At 48.0% G+C, this 27712-nt stretch overlaps 2 protein-coding genes across 3 annotated transcripts in view; both read right to left on the bottom strand.

Annotated features, from left to right (window-relative positions):
• Positions 1 to 10381, bottom strand: part of Zxdc (ZXD family zinc finger C) — a 32663-nt gene extending 22282 nt beyond the window's left edge. The window contains exons 1-5 of one of the 2 annotated variants that reach the window (XM_052174306.1): positions 9314 to 10381; positions 6971 to 7123; positions 6801 to 6879; positions 5848 to 5978; positions 656 to 826 (exon numbers count right to left, since the gene is read on the bottom strand). In XM_052174306.1, the coding sequence (XP_052030266.1) occupies positions 656 to 826; positions 5848 to 5978; positions 6801 to 6879; positions 6971 to 7123; positions 9314 to 10289 (1510 nt within the window). In that variant the 5' untranslated portion in view covers positions 10290 to 10381. The remainder of the gene's footprint in view (positions 1 to 655; positions 827 to 5847; positions 5979 to 6800; positions 6880 to 6970; positions 7124 to 9313) is intronic. The other variant, XM_052174307.1, reaches the window with a different exon arrangement.
• Positions 10382 to 15360: 4979 nt separating this feature from the next.
• Uroc1 (urocanate hydratase 1) overlaps positions 15361 to 27712 on the bottom strand; it is a 30664-nt gene continuing 18312 nt past the window's right edge. The window contains exons 16-20 of the mRNA XM_052172616.1: positions 24851 to 24949; positions 22339 to 22438; positions 20928 to 21009; positions 18225 to 18324; positions 15361 to 16709 (exon numbers count right to left, since the gene is read on the bottom strand). Coding sequence (XP_052028576.1) covers positions 16569 to 16709; positions 18225 to 18324; positions 20928 to 21009; positions 22339 to 22438; positions 24851 to 24949 — 522 coding nt within the window. The 3' untranslated portion in view covers positions 15361 to 16568. The remainder of the gene's footprint in view (positions 16710 to 18224; positions 18325 to 20927; positions 21010 to 22338; positions 22439 to 24850; positions 24950 to 27712) is intronic.

The following is a 27712-nucleotide window of genomic DNA, read 5'->3' as shown; positions in this document are numbered from 1 at the left end:
AGAGACAGCCACCATTGCCACTCCTATAGTCTTGATGTCCTGCCCATATCTGTAGATAAGATGTAGAAGGGCAGGCTTCTAAGTGCTCTACCACAGATGCTGAAAGTCAGGTCAGCATCCTCCCTTCCACACATCCTTGACCACTATCATGGTGCTTCTCTCATACCCAGCCCACTCCTGAGACACAGTTCTACCCCGAGCTTGGAAAGTTTCCTGTCCATCTGTAGGACACAGTCCTCTGTGTAGGATCCATTGTCTCCTAAGACCAGGAGGAAAAGACAAGCTTCAGTGCTCAGGAAGGATGGACATAGCAAATGGCAAGACAGACTCAGAGGATGAGCAAACAGGGCCAAGGGCCCAGCTATAGACAGACTTAGAGCACATGTGAAGGGGAAGCCTGTAACATGACAACATGATGGCACATTTGAAGGGAAGAACTTCACAGGCAAGGGAAAAACAGTATCAAAGAGGCTGTGGTAAGATGAGAGCAGCAGGAGAGGAGAGGAGAGCACAAAGGTCTCACGGCTGTGTGGAAACACAGGGATCCAACTTCATGGTTTGCATGTTGACTGAGAGGTGAGAGGGAGGGACAATCCCACTTCTCTCATGCTCAGGCACATACTTCTTTGCAACCCCCAGGGCCACAATCACAGACCTTGGCGCCGGCTGTGCTGCCGCACCATGTGCGCCTTCATGCTATGCTTGGAGGTGAAGAGTCGGTTGCAGCTGGACACTGGGCAGCGGCTTTTCGGGGTACCCACGTCCTGCAGATGTTTCTTAGAATGAATGTACAGACTGCTGCGAGCTGAGAACCTGGCACAGCACCCTGGAACACAGAGGGGATCCAGAGTTATACCTGAGAATGATCAAGGATACTTCCTAACTACATCAACATGACACTGGACTGGTAAGACAATTCAGAAGGAAGGTATTTGTCACCCAAGTCTGGTGACCTGAGCTTGATTTCCGAAACTCACATAATGGTGGAAGAAATGGACCAACTCCAAAGTTGTCTGCTGGCTTTCACATATGCGCTGTGACCCACTGTGCCACATGCAACTCCCTCCACAACAGTAATTAAGAATCATGTACTGACTAGTTCTATGTTACTTTTATACAAGCTAGAGTAATCTGAGAGGGAGAACCTCATAAGAAAATACCTCCATAAGATCAGGCAAGCCTTTAGTGCATTTTCTTAATTAATGATTTTTGTGGGAAGGCCCAGCCCATTGTAGGTGGTGTCACTTTTGGTGGTGGTCCTGGGGGGTATAAGAAAGCAGGTTGAGCAAGCTGTGAGAAAGAAGCCAGTAAGCAGCAGCACCCTTCCATGGACTCTTTCTTATCACCTCCTTTCTCCAGGTTCCCTCCTGATTTGAGTTCCTGCCTTGATTTCCTTCTATAGACCTTTTATTCTAAATCCTTTTATTCTCAAGGTGCTTTGGTTATGATTTTTCAACATAGCAATAGTAACCCTAAGACAGAAATTAAGTCAATGTGAAGCTATAACCCAATCCACTCAGGATGACAAAGGGCTCAGAACCTTCAAGAATGAAGGTATGGGTCACTTCTTAAGGAAAAAAAAAGACATAAAAACAAAAACCCAAGACCTGCTGAGGTGCTTACTGAGGGTGAGGAAATACAGAGTGGGTAGTAAAGGAAGTTAGTCATAAACACCAAGGCCATGTGACCAGTTGCAAAACTGAGGATGATACTGGCATGTTCTTCTGTCACATTTTTTGTTAAGAATGTGCTTGTACATCGTTTTCTTTCCGAGGTTTATCATGTTATGTAACAACAATTGAGATATCAGTGGTTAGAATATGTAAGTTATGAGATACTAAAAGGCTGTCTCTCATGGAACACTGCCATATATTCTAAGATATATAATGCATTTGCAGTTATAGGAGGATAGTTATATCATGTTAGGAGTAACTATGAGCTGGTTATTGTTTTTATTTGGAAATAAAACATGACATGAGATATGATTGTGTGTCAAGTTGACAAGATTAGCCAGGCTAGCTAATCTTGGTTGTCAATTGCACTACATCTGGAATTAACTAACACCTGTAAGAGACTTTTCTTGATTGGATCATTTGAGGCCAGAAGATCCACCCTAAATTTGGGCCACACTTTCTGGTAGCAGCCTATATAAAAGGACATGAAAGATTAAAGCTTTTGGGTTTTGCCTGCTTGCCCTCATTCTCACTGGTAAGTTTATCTATCCTGCTGCCAAGATATTCCTTCACTAGATTTAGAGCCTACTTCTTCAAAATTCCAATGTACGCTGAGACCTCCAGCCTTTTGGATTCTTTTATTTTTCCTTTGAGAGACAGCCACTGTTGGACTATCTGGACCACAGCCTGTAAGCCACTTTAATAAAACCCCCTTTTAATATATATAGATTCATTTTAACTGTTCTGTTCCTCTAGAGAACCGTAATACAGATCATGACACTATGTTCCCAAGCACTGGTACTAACAAGTGACATATACCAAATACTCTGGCACAAGGGATAAAGGAAAAATTATAAAGGACTACGTAGACTATGAATTAGTCTGAGACACGTGACATAATCAAGCTCACTGTTCCCCACTGCTCAGAGTTAAGTGGAAACAACTTAAACAACCCACTGCTCAGAGTTAAGTGGAAACAACTTAAAAACCCCGAGTCAAAGTTTAGTTAAAAAATGTGTATGAATCACCTCTATTAAGCTATTAAAAAAAAATAAAACAAAGGAATCCTACAGTTCTAGGGTTGGAGCCATCTTAATACAGGACCAAATACTGTGTGCATCGCAGGCACTAAGCAACTGGCTTTAGGTCACGGGTACAAGAGGAGTCAGAGCCAGCATTCCCCAGCTTATATATTCAATTCATTCACACATCAGATCTGGATTCAAGTGCTGGAGGCAACCCATGTTTACAATTGCCTTCCCTTCATCCATGACAGCCTGTCATGTTGGTGCTCTATCCTCTAGAGACCCAGGCAGGGGAGGTAGAATTCTTGAGTTCAGAGGCTTGTGAGCTGGATGAGCACATAGGTAGTAAGTTAGAAAAAGAACAATGCTGAAACGATGAATGCTGTATAAACAGCTTCTGAGAAGACTGAGTGACAGATGCCAGAGCAAGGTGCAGTGGGTGACATGCCCAGGTGAGTGGTGGGGCCAGGCCTTGAAGCAGATGGGTGTTAGGGCTCAGGGAACTGCCCAGCTAAGGCTGTCTGCATTGTAACCCTTGTTTGTCCCATGACCACAGATAAGCTTCTGACACTGCAGAACAGCTTTTCCTTGTCTGTAAAATGAGATGCATGGGGGCAAGATAAGGAACAGCCTTAGAGCTTGTCTAGGAACACATCAAGATCCATGTGAGAATGAAATGAAGTCCCACACTGCACAGAGACAGCCAGGGCCCTTCCTCACATGGACCCACATTCCCTACGGCTCCCAGCACTGGCACTGCCTACCACCCTGAGATGTCCCTGACACCACTCTCAACACAGAGCCTAGTTTCATTTAGTCCAATATGTAGGAGTTCTGGAGTCTCTGCGTCAGGCTCCACTGCATCAAGCAGAGGCCTTGACCAAGTCCTATCACACTCTCTCTGCTGAGGCTCAAAGCTCCTTGAGAATTTCAACACTCCATCATTAACAGTGAATTGCCCTTTCTCCTTTCCCCAATCACTCCCAGAAGAACTATCAAAAAGAGCAGCACCTGCCTCCTGCTTACTAGCTCTGCCTGAGTTGCCCTACCAAAACTTGCCCACCAACAGCAAATGATACTAGTGGGCCTCAGCTTTCATAGTTGGCCCTCCATAGACATCCTGCTGGCTCAGGATCCTGCCTTACCAAGGCAGCCTTTCCCCTGTTATACCACCATCTGTGGCTCTCCACCATGGCTCACTAAGGCTTAAAAGCAGAAAAAAAAACTCCACCTGACAGTAATCACTACAACTATTATAACTGATAAATACTAATGCTTTTATAAGCTTTAAAAGTTTCAATTAGCTGAATCCCTGCAAGAACCCTATAGGTTTAGTTTACTTTATGGATGAAGAAAAGAGGCACAGTTTTGTTTATCCCAGGACTCCTGAGCCATGCAAGAGGCAGACTCAGGACATGAATCCAGAATTCACATTTTGAATTGCTTGAGAATTCCATCCCCTTGCAGGGCTTAAATGAGGACCTGCATGCTACTTGATTTTACCTATAGTCCAGCTTGCTCTTTAAGCTAGCAGCAGTCACACATCTGCTTTCTGAGTACCTTTGTTCAAACTGAACATTTTATCATTTTTAAAAAAGATTTATTTTATTTATATGAATACACTGTAGCTGTTTCCAGACACTAGAAGAGGGCATCAGATCTTGCCCAACCATGTGGTTGCTGGGAATTGAACTCAGGACCTTTGGAAGGGCAGACAGTGCTCTTAATGGCTGAGCCATCTCTCCAGCCCCACATTTTATCATTCTATGTACCATATGACCAAACTCTTCTCTTCTCCAACCCCAACATCAGCTAAGACACTGATCTCAACTACTACCCCTCACTCCCTATCCAGGTCCAAATAATCCCAGCAAGCTTCGATTCTATTTTTGCTGTTGATGTTTCTTTCTGCTGTCAGCCCCTAGCCCAGGAGCAACTGTCTTATCAGGGTGATTGCAGTGAGTCTCCAAAGACCAGGCTGGGCCTTGGCTCCAGCATGAGCTACTATTACCCTGTGGATTCTCCCTCTGGTCTTTCTGCTTCCAGCAGCCCTCCTTTAATGTCTGGCTAGCTTTTCCTCCTTAAACTGATCAGGACATTCACACTCCACCTCCCAAGAGCAGTATGGACGAACCCCAACAGGTCGAGCAGCCAGAATGTTCTTATTTACCTGTCATATTCACTCACAACTGGCATGGTGACAGGAGGGAAAGCTTGATCACACTATCTGCATTATGTTCAGTCCGTTGTAAAAACTGCTGTTGGTCTTTATCATCCTTCTCCAGCTAAGATAACTAAAGTCTACAGATTTAGGGTTCAACAGACTCATGCTGGACTGTTCCTTCCTTTAACTAAAGCAGGGGTGGTATAGATGGACCATACAAATACATTAAAATTTAACATTTCCAAGAAAAAAGCCTGTGCTGGCTACTTTTATGTCAACTTGACACAAGCTAAATTTGTTTTTTTGAAAGAGAGAACTTCAACTGAGAAAAATGTCTACAAACATTGGTTTATGGGCATGTCTATGAGGCATTTTCTTGATGATTGATGTGGCAGGGCCACATTCACTGTGGGTAGTACCACATGCAGGCCTGTGGTCCCGGGTGCTCTAAGAAAGAGGGCTGAGTAAGCCATGGAAGCAAGCCAGTGAGCAACACTCACCTATGGCCTCTGCATGAGCTCCTGCCTCTAGGTCCCTTCCTTGAGTTCCTGCCCTGACTTTCTTTGATGATGGTCTGTAACATAGAAGTGTAAGCTGAGATGCTCTCCAAGTTGCTTCTGGTCAAGGTGTTTTCTCAGCAATAGAAACCCTAACTAAGACAAAGTCTCATGCATATACCCTTATGAAAAAAATCAGACAGGCTTTATTTCTGCCCAGGTGCAACAAGACTAGCTATTTGTCAGTGAGGCCAAGCTACACACCAGACCACACAGTCCAGTACACTCTTCTCATAATCACCCATTTAAACAGGTAGTGGACCACAGCCTCAGACTGAGTACTTCTTCTAGCACACTCCCCTAAGGCAGTGTGCACCTACTCTCAACCAACAGAATAAATACAGTGCTTCTGCAACTCAAACTTACAGCTTAACAGCAGGGTTGGTGTGGCACTTTGTCTACAGCTAAAGCAACGTTTTAAATGCTACCTTCCACAGGGCATTCGAATGGCTTTGTTCCCAGGTGGGTGATACTGTGGCCCTTCAGATGCTCTGCTCTAGTGAATGACTTGCCACAGCCTTCAACAGGGCAAGTGAACCTCCGGTCATCATCATGTTTCCTGAAACAAAAAAACAAGACAAAACAAAACAAAAATTAAGGGAGCAATTATTACTCACAGACTCATGGGCATGAGACTTTAGACCTGAAACAGTATGCTCCCTCCATTCAGAATGACTAATGCATTTCAGAATGTTCACACAGGGTTTGTTTAGCTGCCCCATAATCAGAAATTCTTTGATAGGTAGGTAGTCTCAGAACCAGAAATGGAATAATTAGTGCTACAACAATCTAGGAAGAGCTGAGCCCTAAATGAAGTAATGTGAACTATTTAGAAATCTCTATGGCCAATGTTCTTTCCGAGCCACAGATGATCAGAAGATATACACACAGCTTGGCAGCAGTGGGAAAGATTCCTCTTAAGTAAACTTGCAAACACTGTCTTTTTCTAAGTAATGCTTTCACTCTCAGCACCTCAGACCCCAGTCATGAAAACATACACAGGCCACCCACCCTCTCTGAATCTGTATAATACCAATGTCGGAGCTGTGACCAAGATGGAATGAGAAAACATATTGAAATGTCAAGTGTACACAGACCCCTAGTTGTCAGTATTACTGCTGAAAGTTTGCAAGATCATGAAGAAGAGTATTAATTGTATTGACAGGATGTTAAGTAAACCAAATCAAATGCACACAGGAAACAGCTGTTGTTCAGTGAAGAGACTCAGTGTTTTTCTTACAGTTGTCTGATTTTCTAAAACACTGACACTGACCTTCATTTTAAACTGCCTGAGATCTGTAAGTAATTCACTAAAAGTGGTCTGAGACACGTCGTTCATGTGCTTTCAGAACCTAAATGCCAAAATGTATGGTTGGTTTACCTTTTGTGTCTTAGAAGTTTGGACATACTGGTGAAGGTCCAGCCACAACTGTCTGAGTCACAAACAAATGGTCTTTCACCTTGTAAAAGAAAAACATGACACAACATAGCCATGAGCATGAGAGCCACCACAAAGCGTATGTCTACATGGAGGTGCACTGCAGCTCATACCTGTGTGACTTCGCAGGTGAATTTTCAGTCGGCAGGCTTTGTCATATTGTTTATTGCATCCAGGAAAGGAGCAGGAAAACAGCTCTTGTTCCCTGAAGTGGGCTCGATTATGGGAAAACAGGGCACTCACTGTGATGAACGTCTTCTCACAGCCTGGGTGAAGAAAGCACAAGCTCAACTCTCAGGACAAAAGTCACATAGTGCAGCTCACACTACTGTCGTCCTGTGGCACTTCACCATGAACAGACAAGGAAAGGCATGACTTAAAACCACATCTGCAAAGCTCTGTCCACCAATGCTTAGCTTTCTAGAAGGTACAGAAGGTCCTGTTGCACATGTGATGCAACACACAGGCCACCTGTGGCAGTGTAATGTAGAGATTAAGAGGTTGTCTTTCAACATAGCATTTGCTGGCCAGAACATAGCAGTTCTGCAGACAACTCTGCAAAAACTAGGTTTGTCTTTTACAAACTCAGTTGGCAGTGCTGTCTGGAACCCAAGAAATGAGCAGGACAAACTAAACACTAACCATCAAGATTTAGTGGGGCACAGCTCTGTAGGGCTGCAACCATCCTGCTAACTCAGATTTTCTGTCCCACTAGAGTGATACTGTTTTTTCCACACTTTGCAATCCCCTCCGGCCTCTGCAACTGACACCCCACATCTTACCATCTGGGTTCTCTTTCTCTTTTACCCATTTATTCAGGTTGCCAGCTTCATCTGTTCTCACAGTCCCACCCTACCTCACCCTTCAGCCCAAGCAACCTACACCTCAGCAATTCCTACATCAACACTTCTTTGACAAACTATTTCGTGCTCAAATATGGTTGAAAGTAAGAAGCTGAGAGATGTTTAGGAGCTGTATCTTTGTTACAGCTCTTTCTCAGATTCTCTAAAATGAAGTCACTAGGACTGTGAAGTGCTATACAGCCTGCAGAAAAGTAACAGCCCAGGGAATTTCTGCCTCATCCAAAGGTCCTCTTCCTTAGCCTCAAGCTGTCTGATTTGCTACTTAGGGTATATGTGATTAGGTTAATCTGAACATTAGCACTCTCTGCCTTATCAACAGTCTTCATCACCACCTATCAATAAGCAAGCTCTTTCACCCTGACTCTCTGATCTTTTCCTGAAGCCCTATACCATTCCCACTGCCACTTCCTAGCTCATGCTGCCAAAAGAACCTCTCTTTGTCTGGACACTTAATGGTGTTCCCCTGCTCCCTTGTCCAGCTCCTATGGAAGCCCAAGTGATCTGCCAGCACAAGACCCTCAGGAGCACCTCATGCTTTTAAGTGAGTAGATCCCTGTCCTTCCCAGTATGACAGAGAATGGTGTTATGTTTACCAGGGTGAGACCAGCAATCATCATTCTCATATTAGGAAATGACTGCATGTTTTCAATCAGCAGCCTGATGATTTCTACATAAGACTCTATCAGATATTTTATGTGCATGTTAGAATAGAATACTAGAATCTGTTGCTTGTAGAAGTTAAATCTGGTTCTTCCTCCCAGCCCCATACAACACATAAGATATTCTTTCTACAGTTGCTAAACTCTACATATAATAATAATCTTTATATGAGAATAATCTACAATGCACATTACTAGAGCAGAGTGTATATACATGTTAATGTGCAATCTAGGTGGTAGCTAACAGTAAAAAGAACGGACATGATTCCAGAAACTGATAAGTCTGTCAAAAATAAACATAAATGACACAAAAACATCTGTGTCACACACCTGCAGAGGTTCACCCAGGTGAAGGAGCATCATTCTATTCATAATATTGGGAAGAATAGGGGTCTGATTCATTGTATGAGACGGCCTTAGGAGCTCTGTGTCTGCTAATCAATGGGGTTTCCAGAGAGGCTGGAGAGGGACCAGAGAAGCACCAATGTGTGGTCATTCCCTCAGTATTTTAAGGTGGCATATTTCGATTTCTGTGTCTTGGATCTCTGACTCCTCTGGTATTGTTGAACGAGTAGAATGAGAAAAATATAGTCCTGACCCAACTTTGAGAAGCGGTCACTTTGAATGGAAGCATATTAACAAAGGTTTGTAGCCTCCCCATGGACAGCTGTGACTACACATGCCACTTCGCTGTAGGAACCCAGAGCTTCATATCTAACTACCTGAAAGGAACCTCAACACAAACACTGGAGTGTTTTTTTTTTTTTTTTTTTTTTTTTTTTTTTTTTTTTTTTTTTTTTTTGCCTGCTTCTCATTTAGATCAGGGCATAACGCTCCCGCCCCGCCCAGCCCAGCCCCGCCAACCCTGCCCAAACAGCTGGGCCTGACACCGTCGGGTTCCGCCCGTCCCCGCAGGTCCACAGCTCCAGCTTACCGGGGAAATCACACTTGTAGGGCCGCTCGGGCTCGAAGTGGCTGCGCTGGTGGGAGTTGAGCTTGGCGTGCGTGGGGAAGCGCTCGGCGCACACCTCGCACTTGAACAAGCTCTCCTGCTCGTGGCCCTTCATGTGCGCCTTGAGGTTGTAGACTGTGGTGAACTTCTTGCCGCAGCCGCCCACCGGGCAGCTAAAGGGACGCAGCTTGTCATGCGACTGCAGGTGCCGTTTGAGCTTGTAGGAGGTGGTGAAGGCCCAGCCGCAGCCATCCAGCGGGCACTTGAAGGGCCGCCGGCCCTGGAGGCTGCCGTGCGTCAGCAGGTGCACCTTCAACTGGTGCTTCTTGGCGAAGCTCAGCGCGCACTGCGGCTCCGGACAGCGGTAGGCCGGAGAGCCAGCGCTGGCGGCCACCGGCCCGCGGCGGGACGCAGCAGCGCTCGAGGGTTCCAGGCCCGGGGTGGTCGCGGGATGCAGGCCCGGGGCGGCTGGCGCGGGCGCGGCGGCCAGCGTGAAGACGCCGCGGTCGAAGCGCACCAGGAGGTCCTGGTTGTGGATGGTGACGGTGCCTGCCAGAGCTGCGCCGGGGGAGGCGGCCGGGACCTGTTCCGTGGGGCTCGCGCCCGAGTCGGGCTCGGCCTCCTCCTGTCCATGGGTGTCGGCCGCGCGCGGCACTTCCAGCAGTACCACGAAGGAGTCGCCGCCGTCCTCCGGGGGCGGCGGGCTGGGCCCCGGGGCCTCCTCTTGACGCGGTCCGGGCCCGCCATCTTCCGGGCCCCTCAGCAGCAGCAGGCGGCGGCGTCCGGGACCAGCACCGAGGGACGTCCCCGCACCGCGGCGAAGTCGGCTTGGGCCACCGCCATGTTGATCTCCGCGCGTGGCCGGGGCGGCGAGCACCGCCGGGAGGTCCATCTTAGGCCCAGCTGAGGCGTCCGAACCGCAGCCACGGGAGAAGAGCGGCCCAGCCCTGCCAGGCATGCGCGCGACACCTAGGGCCCGCCCCCCGGGAGTCTCTGTCAAAGCAAAGCGTAGAGTACAGCCCCGAGTAGCATCTCGAGCTGCGCGTGCGCAAGCGCTGTGGGCGTGGGCGTGGCGCGCGAGGGCTGTCGGGACTGTAGTCACGAGGGAGCCGGGGGTGGGGCAGGGGCGGAGCCTCCAACTTGTCTGTGCTTTGGTTTGAGTCCCAACTTGGAAAAAGAGGGTCTTCAGGTTTTGGCTCCTACTTTTGCATCTGGATGCACAAAGGAATGAAAGCTGATTGCATTTCCTAAAAGTTCATGTGCCCCCTGTGTTTTGAAAAAAAGAGCTAATTCAATCTGTGATTGCCAGGTGTAAGGAAACAAGTCAAGTTTACCCGTGGCCACATGATCCAGAACTGGCACTCAGGCTTTGAACCTCTCCACTTTGCTTGTCATCTTCTTTCTGACCTCGCCAAAGAGCGCGTCTATCTGCTGCTACGGGACCACAGATCTGATTTGCCCCATAGCAGGTCCTGTTGGGATTCCTACCTAAACCACTAAAGGCATTCCAAGTATCCTTGATACAAGTCAGCCTTAGTTACTAGTTCCCTGAACCCCAGAACCCCATTTGTCTCATGCGAATTTATCTGTAATCACACAACTCCTGTCATTACAATCAAATTCAAACATTTCACTCATAGATTCTCAAATAACCAAGGGACCTGTCTTCAGCCTCCCTCTACCCAACTGTTGCCCCGCCCCTATCCCATTCCCGTCCTCCCCCCCCCCCCCCAGCCTGTTCTCTGTAGGGCAAGCTTTAGTCTTCTGAAACTGCAAATACTATTAAAACCTCCTACACTGGTTTACTCCCAATTCCCACCAATTTGTCCCTTAAAATGTAAGGGTATCTCTCTCTCCCTGCATCTACCCTAAGGGTGATGGAAATATGTCTACACAAAAACTACATGCATGCTTATAGTAATCTGTTACAACAACTCCCCAGGGGAAACAATGCAAGTTTCAGATGAATATATGTTCATATACTGGAATGTTTTTGAGCCATAACAGAGTTTTGCAAGATATGTCATAAACAAACCTATGAAAAATATTTGAGCCACAAAATAGAATGTGTTACAATGCCATGTATATGAAATGTCCAGAAGAGCTAAGTTATACAGACAGTAGATTAGTGGGAGATGGGGAATTAGTTCTAGCCTCTAATAGGGGTGGGTTATCTGAGAAGCAAAAGTTTTTGGCATTAAAATTGTTGATTGAATAGCATATCTGATATACAAAACCACTGACAACAAACGACAGCAATGACTCCACTGTATGCTTGTATTAGAAATACATTTAAAAGTTAATACAGAAATAGGAAGAGCACATTTGTTTGTGAAAGAAACTTACCTGTCTATGTATGTGCTTGCGCACTCTGTGATGGTTTGGAAATGCTCAGCCCAGGGAGTGACACTATTAGAAAGTGTGGACCCATTGGAGTAGGTGTGGCCCTGTTGGAGTAGGTGTGCCACTGTGGGTGTGGGCTATAAGACCCTCACCATAGCTGCCTGGAAGTCAGTCTTCCACTAGCAGCCTTCAGATGAAGATTTAGAACTCTCAGCTCCTCCTGCACCATGCCTGCCTGGATGCTGCCATGTTCCTGCCTGGATGATAACGGACTGAACCTCCGACCCTGTGAGCCAGCCCCAATCAAATGTTGTCCTTATAAGAGTTGCCTTGGTCATGGTGTCTGTTTACAGCAGTAAAACCCTAACCAAGACAGAAGTTTGTCAGGGACTGGGGTATTGCTGTGATAGGCCTGACCATGCTTTTGTTGGAAAGAATGTGGAATTTGGGACTTAGTATTTGTAAAGCCATGGAATGTTTTAAGTGGCGCTTAATGAACTATCCTAGCAGGAATATGGAAGCCTTTGTTGCTGTGAGTGATTTCAACTGTGCAGACCTGGCCCAAGAGGTTTCAAGGGAGAACCACCTTGGTATGTGGACTGTTTTTGTAGTATTTTGGTGAAGAATGTGTTTGCTTTTTGCCCTTGTATAAAGAGTCTGCCTAAGGCTAAGGTGAAGAGACACAAATTAATTGCATCAACAAGGTCTCAGAAATGCCCATTATAGACTTTGTTCTCTGGTTAAGTCTCATGAAGAGTGTTTTGAATAAGCATAGCGAGCTTAGAAAGGAAAAATATAAAAAATATGGTTTGAGTTAAAGGGGTACCAGGAAGTGAAATGAAAGTGAAATTTTTTTTTCTAGAAGGATCCTTGATGCCGCCTCCATGGTGAGGTGGAGAAAGGGGCTTTGAGTACACCGTAGGTTCCTGTTGGCACTATTGAGTTTGCAGTTAGGTGTGTGTGTGCGCGCACACACGCTTGCACAAACACGAGCTCACACAAGCGTGCATGGGCTCCTTCCACCTTGTAGGTTGGGGGTTTAACTCAGGTTATTGGGCATGGTAGCAGGTGCCTTTAATCACTGATTCATCTAAATGACTCTAGTGAGTGTTTTAGACCACAAACAAGTATTTTAGAAAGTAAATTCTAGATTTAGAAACTATTTTCCTACTATAGAAAATGTTTTGATAGTTCCTTAAAAACTTAAAAATAGAATTATGTGATCCCTATAGTTAGTGTTCTAGATGCAAACCATGACCTGGAAGCATGACTCTCCTTGGGGAGACACATGCACATCTGGCTCACAGCAGGATTCACAGGAACCTGCAAGCCCTTCAGTGGCCAAAGGGCTAAGCAAACGTGGTCCATCATGTGGAACTCGTGGAAGAGCATCCTGCTATGTGCTGCCACGTGGAAGAACTCAAGGACATGACAGTGAGTGAGTAAGCCAGTCACGGAAGGATAAGCACTGTGTGACTCTACATCTGTGAGGTCTCTGGAGCACACAATGCAATAGGGTGAGAGTAGGCTGATGAATACCAGAGGCTGAGGAGGGGGCAGTGTCAGCTTGGGGGGATGAAAAGCTGGCTCCTAGACCTGGGTGGTGGGAACTGCTGCATAGCACCATGGGGTGCTTCAGGTCACTGAGCTGCATCCTGGAACTTAGTGTGAAGTGGAAATTTAAGGGTTCTTTGGAAAGTCAGTTGTGTTGGATGGTGTTTTGCTGGGAAAAGCTTATGAAGGAGTGTTTTCCTGAAGTGGACATAGACGAAAAGACTAAGGCAGACTCGAATAGGAACATTTGACTAACACAGACACAGGTGAAAATAGGCTCTGCTAAAATAAGCATGTGAAAGGACACATGATAAAGGATTCTTTGCTAATGACACACATGTATTGGTCCACCTTACAATGAATGAATGAGCGGCATTTGTCAGGACTCCATAGAGAGAAACGCACCAAAAAACTTCTGGTGGTGTGCTGCAGTTTCTTGCAGCTTCTGTAGACTGAGTGACTGGCAGAGTAATATCAGCTGAGACAGACCCACGTGCTAAGACAAGACCCATGGACGACACATGATGTTTAGAGGGTATAAATAGGACTTGATGGACAGCGACTGAGGCTCAGCTAGGCTTGTCTACAGAGCTAGCTGTACAATACCTGTTGGAGTCTTCACTGATATTCGATTCTCTGAGAGAGGCACAGCCGAGAACTTTTCCTGGCGCCCCTCTGGGTTCCTCCTACTGACTTGTGCAGAGGCTGAGGCCTGGCTGACTCTGCTAGGTCATGCCAGGGCTGCAGATTCACGTTTGCTACCCTGACTCTACTGAACTGGACTGCTGGTGTATCCCAGTGGATTGAGCTGCCGCTGCTGACCTGGGAACTGAACTGCCAATATCCAGACAACACAGATTCGAGTTGCTCCAAAGAACTTTTTAAACAGGTGCACTTCCCCCACATCCTTTCTTTCCCCTACCTCTGGTGGGTGGTGGGCTAAAGGGGAGGTGAAAGCATTTAAGAGCCATCATTAAAAACATCCATTTAAAAAAATTAAAGTTACAGTTGTGTGTTTTACTCCAATGTAAGAAAAAGGGGAAACGTGTTCAAAAGCAGTGGATAGCATGTAGACATTATTCTCTTCTGTGTTCTCTGCCTTTGCAAGCGTGTTTTAGTAATTTTTAGGACACCTGTCCTTGGGTGGATTCAAGCTCTCGGGTTTCCCGGGAGTCATCTTGCCTGCTGTGCACTGCACACTCTCCTCTGGTTTGCAGAGGCCTCCTCACCAAGGTACCCGCTGCCTTCTGTTGGACCCCACTCTCTTTTAGGAGCACTTTTTCTTCTATTCCTTCCAAGTTGGGATGCTCAGGTCCTGGCTCCAGCAAGCATCAGGAAAGCCACCATGGTTTTCAGGCAGAGATATGACACCCTGCTGTGGCACTTTGCAAGGATCTCCACAGGAGTAAATTAGGCCAAGAATGGAGGCAGGGAACCTACATAGAGGCCAATGAGAAACCTGAGCAAGATTGACCTCATGGGCAATAGAGGAAGCCAATCAGATCGGGGCCCATTCAACATCACCCAGGGTAGACTGAGCCCTGCCTATCCACACTGCTGTGTTGGGGGTCATTTCAGTATCACCCCACAAGAGGGTAGCTTGTTTTCAAATGCTACTACGTGTACTTATCTGTTCAACTAAATTTTATTTCTCTCTCTCTTTCTCCCTCTTCCTCTCCCCCCCCCTCTCTGTGTATACTCAATATGTGTTCTACCACTGAGCCTCCACCAGCCTCTATAACAATTGCATTTTTATAAATCAACATGCTCCTGGCTTTTAGGGGGAAAATGGAATAGGTCTAGCCTAAACCTATATGTAATTTTAATCTCATTATATTTCAGTTACACTTACATGAAATAGAACTAAATTTACTTTAAATGAATTAAAATGTCAAAATTTACAATTCAATTTCTTGGTCACACAAGCCACATCTGAATACTGGACATGGCATGTGAGATATTCATCCTATTGGAGGACAAGAGATCCAGGTACTGTGGCTCTGCTGTGCAGTATTTGGAAACTGAGGCTCAGAAGCCCTGGTCCCTCACTGAAGGCTGTCTGATTCCTTTTTGATTTAGGAAAATCTTTATTTTATTCAAGAAACACAGACCAAAATACCAGAAAGCCGGTTTGATCTCTGCTATGGTTCCTGAAGGGCTAAAGGTTTATTCTAAACATGCGCTGGGAGGTGATGGACCCTTTAGAGGCAGAGCTAGGGGAAAGCCTTTAGGTTATTAGAACATGCCCTTGAGGGATTGTAGGACTTGGGTCTAAGTCTCTCTTCTTTCTTCCTGACCACAGAATAAGTAGTGTTCTCTGCCATGTGCTCCCTGCCATTGCTGTTTGGCCCCAAAGCAAAATGACTTCCTTCCTGGGTGGGGACATCCAGAACTGTCAGCCAAAAGGAAAAAAATATCCTTTTTCTCTTTGTAAGTTAACTGCCTTGTAGCCCTGCCTCAGCTTAGGGGGCAACACAGCAGGAGAGCTGGCCTGGTGACTGAAAAGAGGGCACAGGGCACAGTAGTGGGAGGGGGTCTAAAAGCTGGGTATTGGGGGTGGAGGCGCTATAAAGTAGTGGCAACTTCCAGCAGCAGGTTGAGGAAGCACAGCTACCCAACTTTCTCACCAGGGCTCCTGCTTCAGAGGCAAGGCTGGTGTAGGTCTGGCGGATTGCAGGCTGTGGGAAAGGTCTAAGAAGCCAGCTTCTGGCTAAGGCAACTCCTGCAGCATTCCAGATCCACCCAGGGACTTCTGGAAGTGGTTGGCTCTGTTTCTCATGTTCACACTGCTGGCCTGGAAAGCGTCTTTTCTCCACATTTCAGCAGCACCTGGCCACTCCTGCCAGACCAGTGTGCGCCATGCGCTTGCCTCTACTTGAGTGTTTATTTCTTGTCTATCTTTCCCATACTCCTCAGCACCAAGGACTTGCTGTGAGCACTTGGTGTACCCATGCCCAGTTCTCTGAGGAACCGGAAGTGATGGCATAGACAATGGATGGGTGGGTAACAGTGCGGGGACAGTAGTAGACAGGAGACTGAACAGCACATTTAGAAGGTCACAGAGGATCTTATGAGGCTAGTGCCAGCTTGGCCAGCATTCAAGGTTCCTTCCTATCCAAGCTGGAGTCTACTCTACTGCAGGCTTATGGGCCTGTTCATGAACAAGATGTACCCTGCCTTCAAGCCAGTGGCCAAACACAAGTGCCTCCACCTTGATAGGCCTCTGTGGTTCATTGCGTGGGGTACTAAGAGTGCCATGTAGGGGTGCAGTGTGTGGGGGAGGCGATGAGCTTCTGGGGAGGGCAGTGGGAAGGAGGGATGAAGCAGACCCTCGCTCTTCTCAGGGTCGCAGGGCTTGCTGCAGCACTTGCTCGTCAGCCACCTCATGGGGAAGGGTCACCACCAGGCCACTGTTCTCCTGCATTGTCTGGCAGATGATCTCATAGGCCTTGGGGTTTCCAGACCAGCAGCGCCGTGCCACCTGCAGAAGCAAGCACATAGCCTTGGTATCAAAATCACTGGGATCTATCTGCACGTGGTATCCTGCCTCCCAAACGCTGTCCTTTTCTACTTGGGGATTTCAGAGCCTCCTTTGTATCTGCCCAGCTCAGAACCCCTGCTCTCTTACCTGGGACACATAACTGACTTACCCTCCTTTCAATCTGAAACCAGCCCTACCTCCCATCCCTAAGAACGACCTGACATTTATAGAGGGCACTGCCTGGTCAGAACGAGCGCATCCCTAGCTCTCATTCATCTTTTCTCCTTCCAGAATCCTCACCACCAGCTGCAAGATCCTTCCTTGGCCTGCTTCTTTCCTTGTGCCTGGTCTGTCCTAAGTGATGGCCCTGTCACCTTCCCATCAAGCTGCCACCAACCATCTCCACGCTACCCCCTGACCTATATCCATACCAATGACAGAGGGGTTCCTAGAAGGAAACCCTATAATGTCTCACTGTAACTCCTAGTGCCAGGATGCAGATCCCTGATCCCTGCTGAAGTGCTGTAGTTTAGTGGCTCCTCCCCGCCTGCACCAGCCTCTGGGTACAACCTCTGTCACCCAGAGCTTGAGTTTGCACTCTGGTCCTTTGCTATGGAACCCCCCTCAGCTTGCTCAAACCCTAATCACCTTTCTTCATTGTCACCTGATCTCCATGCTCTGGTTGGGCAGTCTGGGTTGCCTGAGATGTGGTTTGGGAGAGGAATCTGTCCCATTCCCCCTTCAGGATGCTGTGCTACAATGGTAGGACTGCAGGTTTATCTAGCTTCTAAAATGCGGTCTTTGGCTGCCTTCAAAAGTGGCGGTGACTGTTGGTGTAACTGTCAGACACACCCAGCACAGCAAAAAAGGAACAGCAACACAAAGCAGTGAGAGATGAGCCTTCAAAGGGAAATCCTGAGGTCAGGGCACAGCGCAATGATGGAGTGAGCATGCCTGAGGCCCGGGTTCCATCACAGCCCCCAAAGCGTGAGACATCAACACCATTGCAGGGGGTGCTTCAGGAGGAAGCTGAGCCCACCAGGGTCCATCTGCATGCACAGAAGCTGTACTGCAGGGGGGGACCAGAGACAAGGATAGCCAAAGGGAAGTGTGGAAAAATAGTTGGGAAGGGATGGTGAAAGAAGAGCCCTGGGGTCTAGGGAGATGACTGGCTAGTCAGGAGCTCTGGCTGTTCTTCCAGAGGACCTAGGCTCAGTTCCCAGTACCCACATGGTGGCTCACAACAGTATCTCCAGTTCCAAGGGATCTGATGGCCTGTTCTGACCCTTGAGGGTACAAGGCACATACATGGCACATACATGGCACACACACACACACACACACACACACACACAAATAAAAATAAACCCTTTAAAAAAGAGGGAGCCCTGGAAGAGCTTGAAATGGAGCCCTTACTGGGGAAGGGCCAGAACCGCAGTCTAGACTTCCAACCTGGATAGGTAGGGCCATGGAGGAGAGAGGGTAGTGAGGAGCTGAAGAGTTCAGGGGACTTACACCATTGGAGACATCCCAGCTGAGCATCATCCTGGCTTTCTGCTCAGCCTCTGGGGTTCCATCTAGAACAAGGCCAAATCCCCCATTGATCACTTCACCCCTGCAAGAGACAGAACAGTTTCCAGCTAACTCTCTGCATCATCTTGCCTGGAGCAGAAATGCTTGAAAGACTTGAGGCATTAGCTTGAGAAGATTACCATCACAGGGGGAAGTCTTGTCACATGGACCTCTGCATCATAAAAAGTCATGTGGCCAGCTGAACAGAGCGGCTTCTCAGATAATTGTGCTTCTGAGCCTGTCTTGTCCACTTCATGGATCCCTCCAAGAACCACCCTCCCACACACATCATCATCTGGTTGATGCATGCTTGTCCATCAGAATGGGAAACAACCTTTCTCACTGTATCCAGGTTGTGTACACTATGGCCAAGTGCTCTAGCGCTGAGCCACACCCTGGTCTCCAGTAGTGCTCCGAGAAGGGAGGGAGGTTGTTTCACAGAGTCCCCAAAAACAATGATAAAGAACAAATGGGCATACAGGAAGGCTGGCTGAAAGCTGCCATGCCCCACGTGGTTGCCCAGATGACTGACTGCCCAGAGGCTGCCTCAGCTTACCTGGCCTGTGAAATGATATGAAGTCTACCCACTTGCCATCCTTTCCTATAGAAATAGCCCAGAAAAGACTTTTCTAAGGTTCAGTTGCTCCCACTCAGTGACCTGACCGAATGACCATGTCCTGTAGGCATGGTCTGGAGCACACGAAACTGCAGTGATGGTGCCAAGTGGACACACAGCACAAAAACAGACACTCCAAATGAGGGACTGTGATGAGGCCAAGGCCAGGGAGCGAGCTAAAGTTGACACACAGCTGTGGGTGGTGACCTTGCACAGGGAAGAGCCTCTCAGCGGCAGCACACTAGGAGACAGTCCAGGAAGTGGAGAAGCAAGTCAAGAAGCCTGAGGGCAAACAGCTTAGATTCTTAGATTCCTGACAAACAAGGAAGAAACTAAAGCCACAGAGCTGGGTGTGGTTTGTCCCTGGAGACACTACCCAGTGAGCCAGGTCCCTCAGCCCCTTTGGCGGTGGTGGGTCCTATATCCTCCCTGCTGAGTTCCCAGACCATCTGCTGTTTGTCTTGTGAGGCTTGGGGCAAGCTTCAGTCTAACTGTCACACTCATCCCCTCCTCTGAGCTCCATAACCAGGGAGCTCTTTTCCGGGCGGTTTTTCTCCAGCTAAGACACGCACTATGGTCACATTTTCCATTAATTAAAGCCACCTGACTGGATTGCAGCTAAGAGTTTTAGTCGTGGTGGGCATGAGACCAGGCCAGCCATCTGAATGCACCGGGAAGCTGGTTAATGGAAGGACTTGGCTCTTCAGGACAGAGAGGCTTGCCTGGAACCAGTCCATACTCCCTCTCCCCCACCATCCCCCTCCCTCCCTCCCCCCCTCTGTGTGTATGTGTATGTGTGTGTCTTTCTCACAGGCCATAGCGCTCCTGACTGCTCAGAGCAGCTCTAAGACGTCAACAGATATAAGACGATCAAACTAATTCCATGCCTCCTATCAGATCACTATGGGATAAGGCTCGTCTTCAATAGCAACAAAAACAACAGAAAGCCCACATACACATGGAAGCTGAACAATTCTCTACTCAGTGATACCTTGGACAAGGAAGAAATAAGGAAAGAAATCAGAGCAGCTCCAGCTTTGAATTGCTCTGAGAATCCCAGACAAGACACTTTCCTAGCAGAGGCAAACCCTCTGAGCCTCAGTTTCTTCATCTGTAAAGCCTATGTTTTTTTTTTCTTTGATTCTGTGAGTGGGAATACTGAAAGAGATTGGTGAATGCTGCTGCATAGATCTAGTCTGAGGAATCTGAGTTAATATTTTCAGCAGCAGAGGAATGGCCAATGCCAATTAGAAAGAGATCCCTAGGGTTTGAATGTTAAATGTTCCCTTGAGGGAGGTGGTGGAACTTTTACAGGGTGGGGCCTTGTGGGAGGTCTTCAAGTCCTTGAGAAGTGCCTTTGCAGGCAGGACTGTAGGAGATCTTGGTTTCTTCTTTTCCCTGTCATGAATGAATGGTTCTGTGTGCATTCCTCAAGGATCCTGCCATACTGTGCTGCCTTAATGCAGTGTGGTCAACTGACCACGGACTGCAACCTGGGAAGCTGTGAGCTAGATAAGACTTTCCTCTTGACAAGCTGGGGATCTCTACTGTCACAGGACCAGAAAGATGAATAACTCAGAGATCGTCATAGAGGCCCCAATGACCCTGCCCTGGTTCTGACTGGAAAGTGAGCTGTGTGAGCTGGGGAGAGTGGGGAGCCTAGAACCTTCTGTCCTAGCAATGATGCACTCCCACTCTTTCAAGGGAGATAGTTATGTGGGGAATGGGAAGATAGAAATGAATGTGGCTGTTATTTTTGCTGGCCTTTATGTCCTATGTGATAGGTACAGGCCAAACTGCTGGAGTTGCTTTATAGAAGTCTCCATCTCTGTCCCTCCATCCTTTGCACCCCAACATGCTGACCCCTGGTTCCCAGATCACATGAGGAATGTATTCACACAAAGCCCTCAATAGAACAAGTGGCCAGGGACCTAAGTCCAAGAACTATGGGCTCCTGGATCTGCCCCTGCCCCAAGAGGACCCCATGGTCTCCACATCAGCCCACAGCCTGCTTTCTGATGTCTTCTTACCAGCCTACACCCCCTCCGTTGTGAAGTGCAACCCAGGTGGCACCACGACAGGCATCTCCCACGAAGTTCTGCACGGCCATGTCTACAGAGAAAGAGAAGCATGCACCATCATTCCTTGTACTAGGTGGTCCTGAGGGCCGGACAGACTTATTCTAATGCTTGGGACTGAAGAACAGTGTGTCAGGGAAGTGAGGGAACAGAGACAGGGGAGTGTAGAAACAGAGGGAGCAGGGGAAGTGGACCAAGTCCAGGTGTACCTATCATCCTTCCCTACAACTACACTCGCTGGCACTGAATTCTCGTTCATGCTTAAGGCAGGGATTGAAAAGGAATGACACTTTTTGACTCCATCAGAGAAGTGAGGTCTCTACCTTGGCAGCAGAACTTGAGAGGTGACCACCCCAGCAAATGAATGTGCTAGCTCTTTAAATGCGGATAGCTCCTCCAAGTAGTTTTGCTTCAGATAAAGCTCTCCAGAGAAACCCACAAGTCATTCTGGATCAAGCTTTTAGATGACTTAGACAAATTTGTTTATTTTCTCTACCCAGGAGGCATTCCTGTCCAACATTTTTTTTTGACTGAGCAATATCTGAAGATGCATGAGCTCCAACTGAGCATGCTCAGTTGAGAAGTCATCCTACATGAACAAGCACATGCCTCTGGCTTCCTTTACTAGAGACAGTGCTTTGTCAGTGTGCTGGCTACAAGTGACTAGACACTCACTATTTCAGTCCTATTTTTTGTTTTCCTCAGCCATTTTGCTGCAGCAGAAGCAAGCCTATTGTTATAGGACAGCCACAGAGCCAGCAAACCACGGAGCCAGGCCCCATGGTGAAACAGAACCCCTTCCAGCTGCCTTCTAAGCATCTGACGTGTTGAAGGGCAGATGTCAGTAGGTCTGTGAAAGTTGCCATTTGCCATCCGGGAGACACAGGCATAAAACTGCAGCTTCCTCCTGTAACTCCTTAATCTACCCTCTCACCCTAAATTCTCACAGAGATCAGGGAACCTAGGCTCTCCCATTCTTAGTGCTGGGTGGGGAAGAAGAGGAGGAGGGAGAAGAAGAAAAAGAGAAGGAAGGGAAGAGGAGGAAAAGAAAGAGGATAAAGAGGAAGAAGAGGAGGAGAAGGAAGAGGAGGAGGAGGAGTGGGAGGAGGAGGAGGAGGAGGAGGAGGAGGAGGAGGAGGAGGAGGAGGAGGAGGAGGAAAGCCTGCAGCCCAGAACCTGGAAGATGGTAAATCGACTTCCTCCCTCTGAGATGAGGCCTTCCTATGTTACCTAGGATGCTACTAATTCTTAAGCTTAAACCACACTGCCCCATCGCAGTCAGCTGCCAGAATTGCTGGCACTATGCTGTGCACCTCCTCAGCTGGCTAACGTTGAGGGACAAAAATCCGTTGGTCTTCCTCACCTGCGCAGAAGGCAGAACCGTCATAAATATTCGAAGTCTCTCTAAAGGGGCTGTCAGTGCCACTCACATCATGGTGGTCACGGCTCAGGACCACTGGTGCCTGCAGGGGGCAGGGAAGGGTATATCAGTCAGTAGTGTCTACCAGGCCTGCGGGCCTGAGGCAGAGGATGAAAGGGGGACCACTCCAGATATTGTTTGGATGTCTCCACCTTGAAAATAGGCCCACTCTAGCAAAAGCAAATACCTGAAGCTTTTGCTAGGTTCCTGTGTACCAGCTGGCATCAGTGCGATATGCCAGCATGAGATCACACACCTGCACAAGAACCCTATCCTGACAGCAGGACTGCTAACATGCTCACTTTGTAGGCGACATGACAGAGGCACAAAAAAGCCGAGGAACTTGGCTTACACCAAAGAGCTTGACAGCTGGTAAGCTGGGATGTAAACCTGTACATGCTATATCAAGCCTGGGCTCCACCCTTGGGAAGTTTGGTCCCTGAGCCTTTGCAGAGAGGAACGGGGCTAGAAAACAGCCTTAGGTACATGAGTGAAGGTGTGGACAGGCACAGCTAGGAGGCGTCCCCTTGTGACCTGGGAAGCAGGGGTGTGGACAAAATTCCCTGTATGATGTCAAGGGTGTTAGCTCCCCTCCCTGGGCCTTGATTATCTGGGCTAGGTAATTGCTGGGACCCGTTTTGTGCTGCTGGTGTCTGTGAGGACAAACCCACTTGGTGAAATTAGTCACATGTGCAAACAATGTTCCCTCTATTCTAAAGATTTCAGGACCCCTGGGGACCCAGTAGGTACAGTGGGCAGCTTTCCTACCTGTATCCGTATGGTAGAGGGCAGCTAACCCCAGAAGTGCAACAGGTATGGCCGAGGACAGATGGACTCAAGTTATTTGTGCTGTGCATAGCCTACTTTCATCATGAGAGTAAGCTTTTCCTAGAGCCACATGAGGTCAGAGGGAAAGTGGTGGGCAAAGGGGACCCAGAGCTAGCAAGATGGCAACCGGGGAGACAGGGGCAACTGCATGGTCAGGTATCATCCTGACTACGGTTAAAGGGAACAGTTACTAGTGTCCATGAGGACTGCCACTTGTGTCCAACGAAGAAATGCTGTTTCTAGGCCTGGCCCAGGCAACTTCGTCAAAGTTCACATTGAAGAAGATACAGCTAGCCCTCTCTTCCCGGTGGTTCTTGGGAGTTCAGAGGCTCTGCAAACTTGATGCAGCCTCCTGGGAGGATTGAGTTCTCCCTGGAACTCAGAAGACCCCAGATTCCCTTGCCTTCCTTGAACAGGCCATTCTGTGCCTATGACTTCATCTTTGTGCTAAAGCTGCTCTGGCCCCTCTGGTCACTCAGGGTTCAGTTGAATATCAGCAGTCCAGGAAAGCCTGTCCTGTCCAACCACGGGTCCCCATCTCACCACCAGGGCTCACGGTACCTATAAACACCTCCTAACTTTCATCTGCATATTGTATGTCACCAGCTCCCTGCCCTCTGCTATGTCCCGAGGCTCCGGCACAGTAGGACTCTATCCAATGTTGTCCAGTGAACCAAAGACAGAGGGAGAGTGTGCTAGCGTGGATGTCTGCAGGCTCTTCTTAGCAGCCCTCACACACAGTAGGCTTCAGGGAAGTGTCCCAAGGAGCTCAGGCTGCCATTCTTGCTGCAGGTGTCACCCTGGGCTCTGAGGCTGGGCTATCTGCAGGGATGACTTTCCACAGATCACACCTTTCATTAGCTCTCCCTCACCTCTGAGTAGCATTCCCAGTACTGCAGACAGAACAATGCCGCCAAGAATAGGACACAAGCTCCCAGAACAAGAAGGAAAGGAGAAACCAGCTACTTCAAGCACATGGGTGCAGGGTTCTGGGTCCCCAGAGGTGTGAGAAGGGTGAGCAAGCTTGGGTTTGAACTAGGTAACTCAGAAAGGACATGTGGCATTATTTTTGTGGACTGTGACTCACTTGAACCTCACACCCACGGTGGGGCTTTTGGCATGCTAGTCTTTACACTGAATAGAGAAACACAGGTCAGAGTGACCTGACTCGCCCAGGCTACAGCAAAAGAGGCACCACTGGGACTCGTGTTTGAATAAGCCTGCTCACTCCTCCTCTCTAGTTCTCCCTCCACAGTGACGTATGCTCAGAGTTGGGATTCTGGGAGGATGCTAAGGCCTCCTGCTCTCCTTCCCTCTCCCTTGCCTCCCTCTCAAGTGGGGCCAGGTTCCCAGAGCAGTTCTTCACTAGGGCCCTCTGTCCATCTGCTCCACAGAGTCCAAAGACTTCAGAGAACCTAGAATCCCTACAAGGGCACTCAGCCAGGGATGGTGAAAGGTCCTTGTTAGCAGGGCAGGGAGGGGTGGCAACATCTGTCTCAGAGGATTGGAGAGGTGGGAAGGTCAGACTGGGGTGTGAGGGAAGTCCTAGCTGGGAGGAGGCCCTAAGCAGGGCCTTTGTGATAAGACGTCTATGAAGCCTTCTTATAGCACAGGCTCTGTCAGTCACCTTGATCTTCCCACTGGCGATGGCCTGGTTAATGGCCACAGCGATGGCCACTCGGCCTTTCTGGTCTGAGTACAGGATCCTTGCCTGGGATCCCACCACCTGCAGAGGAGAGAATGAGAAAGCGGCTCAGCCAAAATGCATCCAAGAGCTTGGAATGGGAGAGACATGAGTGATAGCAGAGCCTGCTGGCCCATCTAGGGAGACCTCTGAGGACCAGAGATGCACAGCAGCTCTGAAGTACGGGGCCTTGGGGCACAGCTCCCATCAAGCCCACTAGAAACTACAGTGGTGGGTCAATGCATGTCCACAAATGGCCTTTTCATGAGGCCTGGGATACCTCATTCCCTTCTATGTCACTTTCCTTAGGGTCAATCCTTAAAAAAACCCTACAACTGACCCTATGTGTACCATGGAGTATTCCTATTGTGGAGTCTGACTCCTTGAGCCCTTTCTACATCATAACAGAACCATAATGTGAGACTTGGTCAAGCCTGACTTGTTGCAAGAACTCTCCCCACAGTCTACAGCTGAGTCCTCAGGAAAACACTGCATTACTGTCACAAGCTTGATCACACAGATGAGGAGACTGAGGCCCAAAGAGATGGGTAACCTCCCTATAGGTCAGGACTCAGACCTCAGGCTCTTGTGCTGCACCCCTGGAAGGAAATGCCAGGGAGTGTTCAGGAATGAAAGAGGGTCGTTTCTTAGCTCCACAGTTCTCAGCCAGGATGCCATTTGGTGATGGCTGCAGTAATTTGGGCTGGTGTGTGGACCCTACAGAGATTAATCCAGACTCCCTGGGTGTAGGTGTCTAAGATGTGAATGTGGCAGCATTGTTCTCAAGACTGAGAGGTGAAAACACAGGTGTTCAGCAGCTGAAGCATGGACAGGTAAAATGTGGTCTATCCACATGATAGAACAGAGCCTGTGTCTCCAGCTTCTGCCCCTGCACATTCAACAAGCCACGATCAAGAGTGTACAGGAAAGCTGGGTGTAGTGGTTTATACATTTAATGCCAGCACTCTGGAGGCAGAGGCAAGCCTCTGAGTTTGAGGCTATATAGTGAGTTCCAGGATAGCCAGGGCTACATAAGATCATATCTTAAAAAAATCAGGAAAATTTTAGAGGAGATACTTGAGTGCATCAAATGTTTTTCATGCAAGTATGAGGACCAGAGTTCAGACCCTCAGCACCACATAAAAGCCAAGCATGCAAGGCAGCCCACCTGCCTTGAACCGACATGGGATCTTTGAAGCAGCCTAGGAAGCTGAACAGTGAGTGCTGGGTCGAACTAGAGACCCTGCCTCAGGAAGTCAAACAGGGAAGACAAAGCAAGGGAGAAACTCAAGATCGACTTCTGGCCTCAAACACAGAAACACATGTACATCAATCAGCACACACATGTAAACATGTACACACACACACACACACACACACACAGGTATACATTCAGAAAAGAAAAACCCATCTGTATTGAATGTGGATGGGCTTTTTTTCCTTGTGAATATTTCCTAAGTGACTCAATACTTAATTTTGCATGGCCTCTACCTTGTTTTAGGTCTAACAAGTCATCCAAAAGCAATGTAAGGTACATGAAGGACCTGTGTAAGTTCTGTGCTAACACAAAGTCATATGTATTAAGGATCTAAGCAGGCTGTGTTATCTACTGGGATCTTGAAACCAAGCCCCAACCTGGGTTATAGATGGAAAACTATAACCTTCCAGCTGTGGAAGGGCAGAGATTCTGACTCATGCTGCACAGAAAGACTTGAGACTGGCAGAGGGAGCCAGCTAGTCAGGACTAAACAAATACTGCACAAACTCTGCCTTACCCGACTCTTAGGGGATCCCTAGAGCACCCTGGGCTGGGAATGGGGGGTGGATAGTGTTGAGAAAGTTCTGGAAATGGATGGCCAGGGCAGCAAGACAGCACTGAATGTGCTTCACACCCTAAAACGATACCCTGAAATGCTTAAATTAGGGTCATAAGATTTGCACCTCTATCTGTCTGTCTGTCCATCTGTCTGTCTATCTGTCTGTCCGCCTGTCCATCTGTCCATCTATGTATGTATGTATGTATGTATGTATGTATGTATGCATGCATGTATCTATCTATCTATCTATCTATCTATCTATCTATCTATCTATCTATCTATCTATCTATCTATCTATCTATCTATCTACCACAATTTAAAAGATATCTCCTTCTCAGATGCTGGCAGCTCCTGGGCTGATGAACTATAGTTTTTCTAAAGGATGTGCTGCATGTCTGACCCTCCTACTTGGGAAGCTGGACAAAATTGTGCAAAAGAGGGCAGGGACAAGTAATGGGGACACTCGCGTCTTACTGAGCACAGAGCTGACATGGACAGTGGACCCAGTGTCCTCAATGGATCTGGCAAAGGGACTTATTTTCTCCAGGCACCTCTGGTCCTTTTTTTCTCTTCTTTTTTTCTTTTTTCTTTTTAATCTGTTAAGTCTGAATCGGAGCCATGAGGTGTTCAAATTTCTTGGGGGAAGAATGAGGAAGAACTGATGTAACATGACTGTGGTAGTCAGTCTTCATGGTCAGCCTGGCTGGATTTAGAAGGCTCATGAAAACACACGTGTGGTACACTAGGAAGATTTTTAGGAGAGGTTAACTGAGGAGAACCCACCCCCTGTGGCAGCCCCAGATAGTTGCACCCTGTCACCAGCTCCTCCAGCCTCTCTGAATGCCTTGTGTATTCTGCCTGAAGCCCTCCTTCTACCCCAGCCCCAGGCTCCATGGCTTGAACTTGAGTCATAGAGACTGTGGCTGGCACATTGTTTTATGGGGGCACACATGCAAACTATGACCCTAGGATAGGATGGCCCATGATG

This window comes from Apodemus sylvaticus, chromosome 2 (genome assembly GCF_947179515.1).
Source record: "Apodemus sylvaticus chromosome 2, mApoSyl1.1, whole genome shotgun sequence".
NCBI classification, from domain to species: domain Eukaryota; kingdom Metazoa; phylum Chordata; class Mammalia; order Rodentia; family Muridae; genus Apodemus; species Apodemus sylvaticus.
This window is presented reverse-complemented; position numbering and strand designations above follow the sequence as displayed.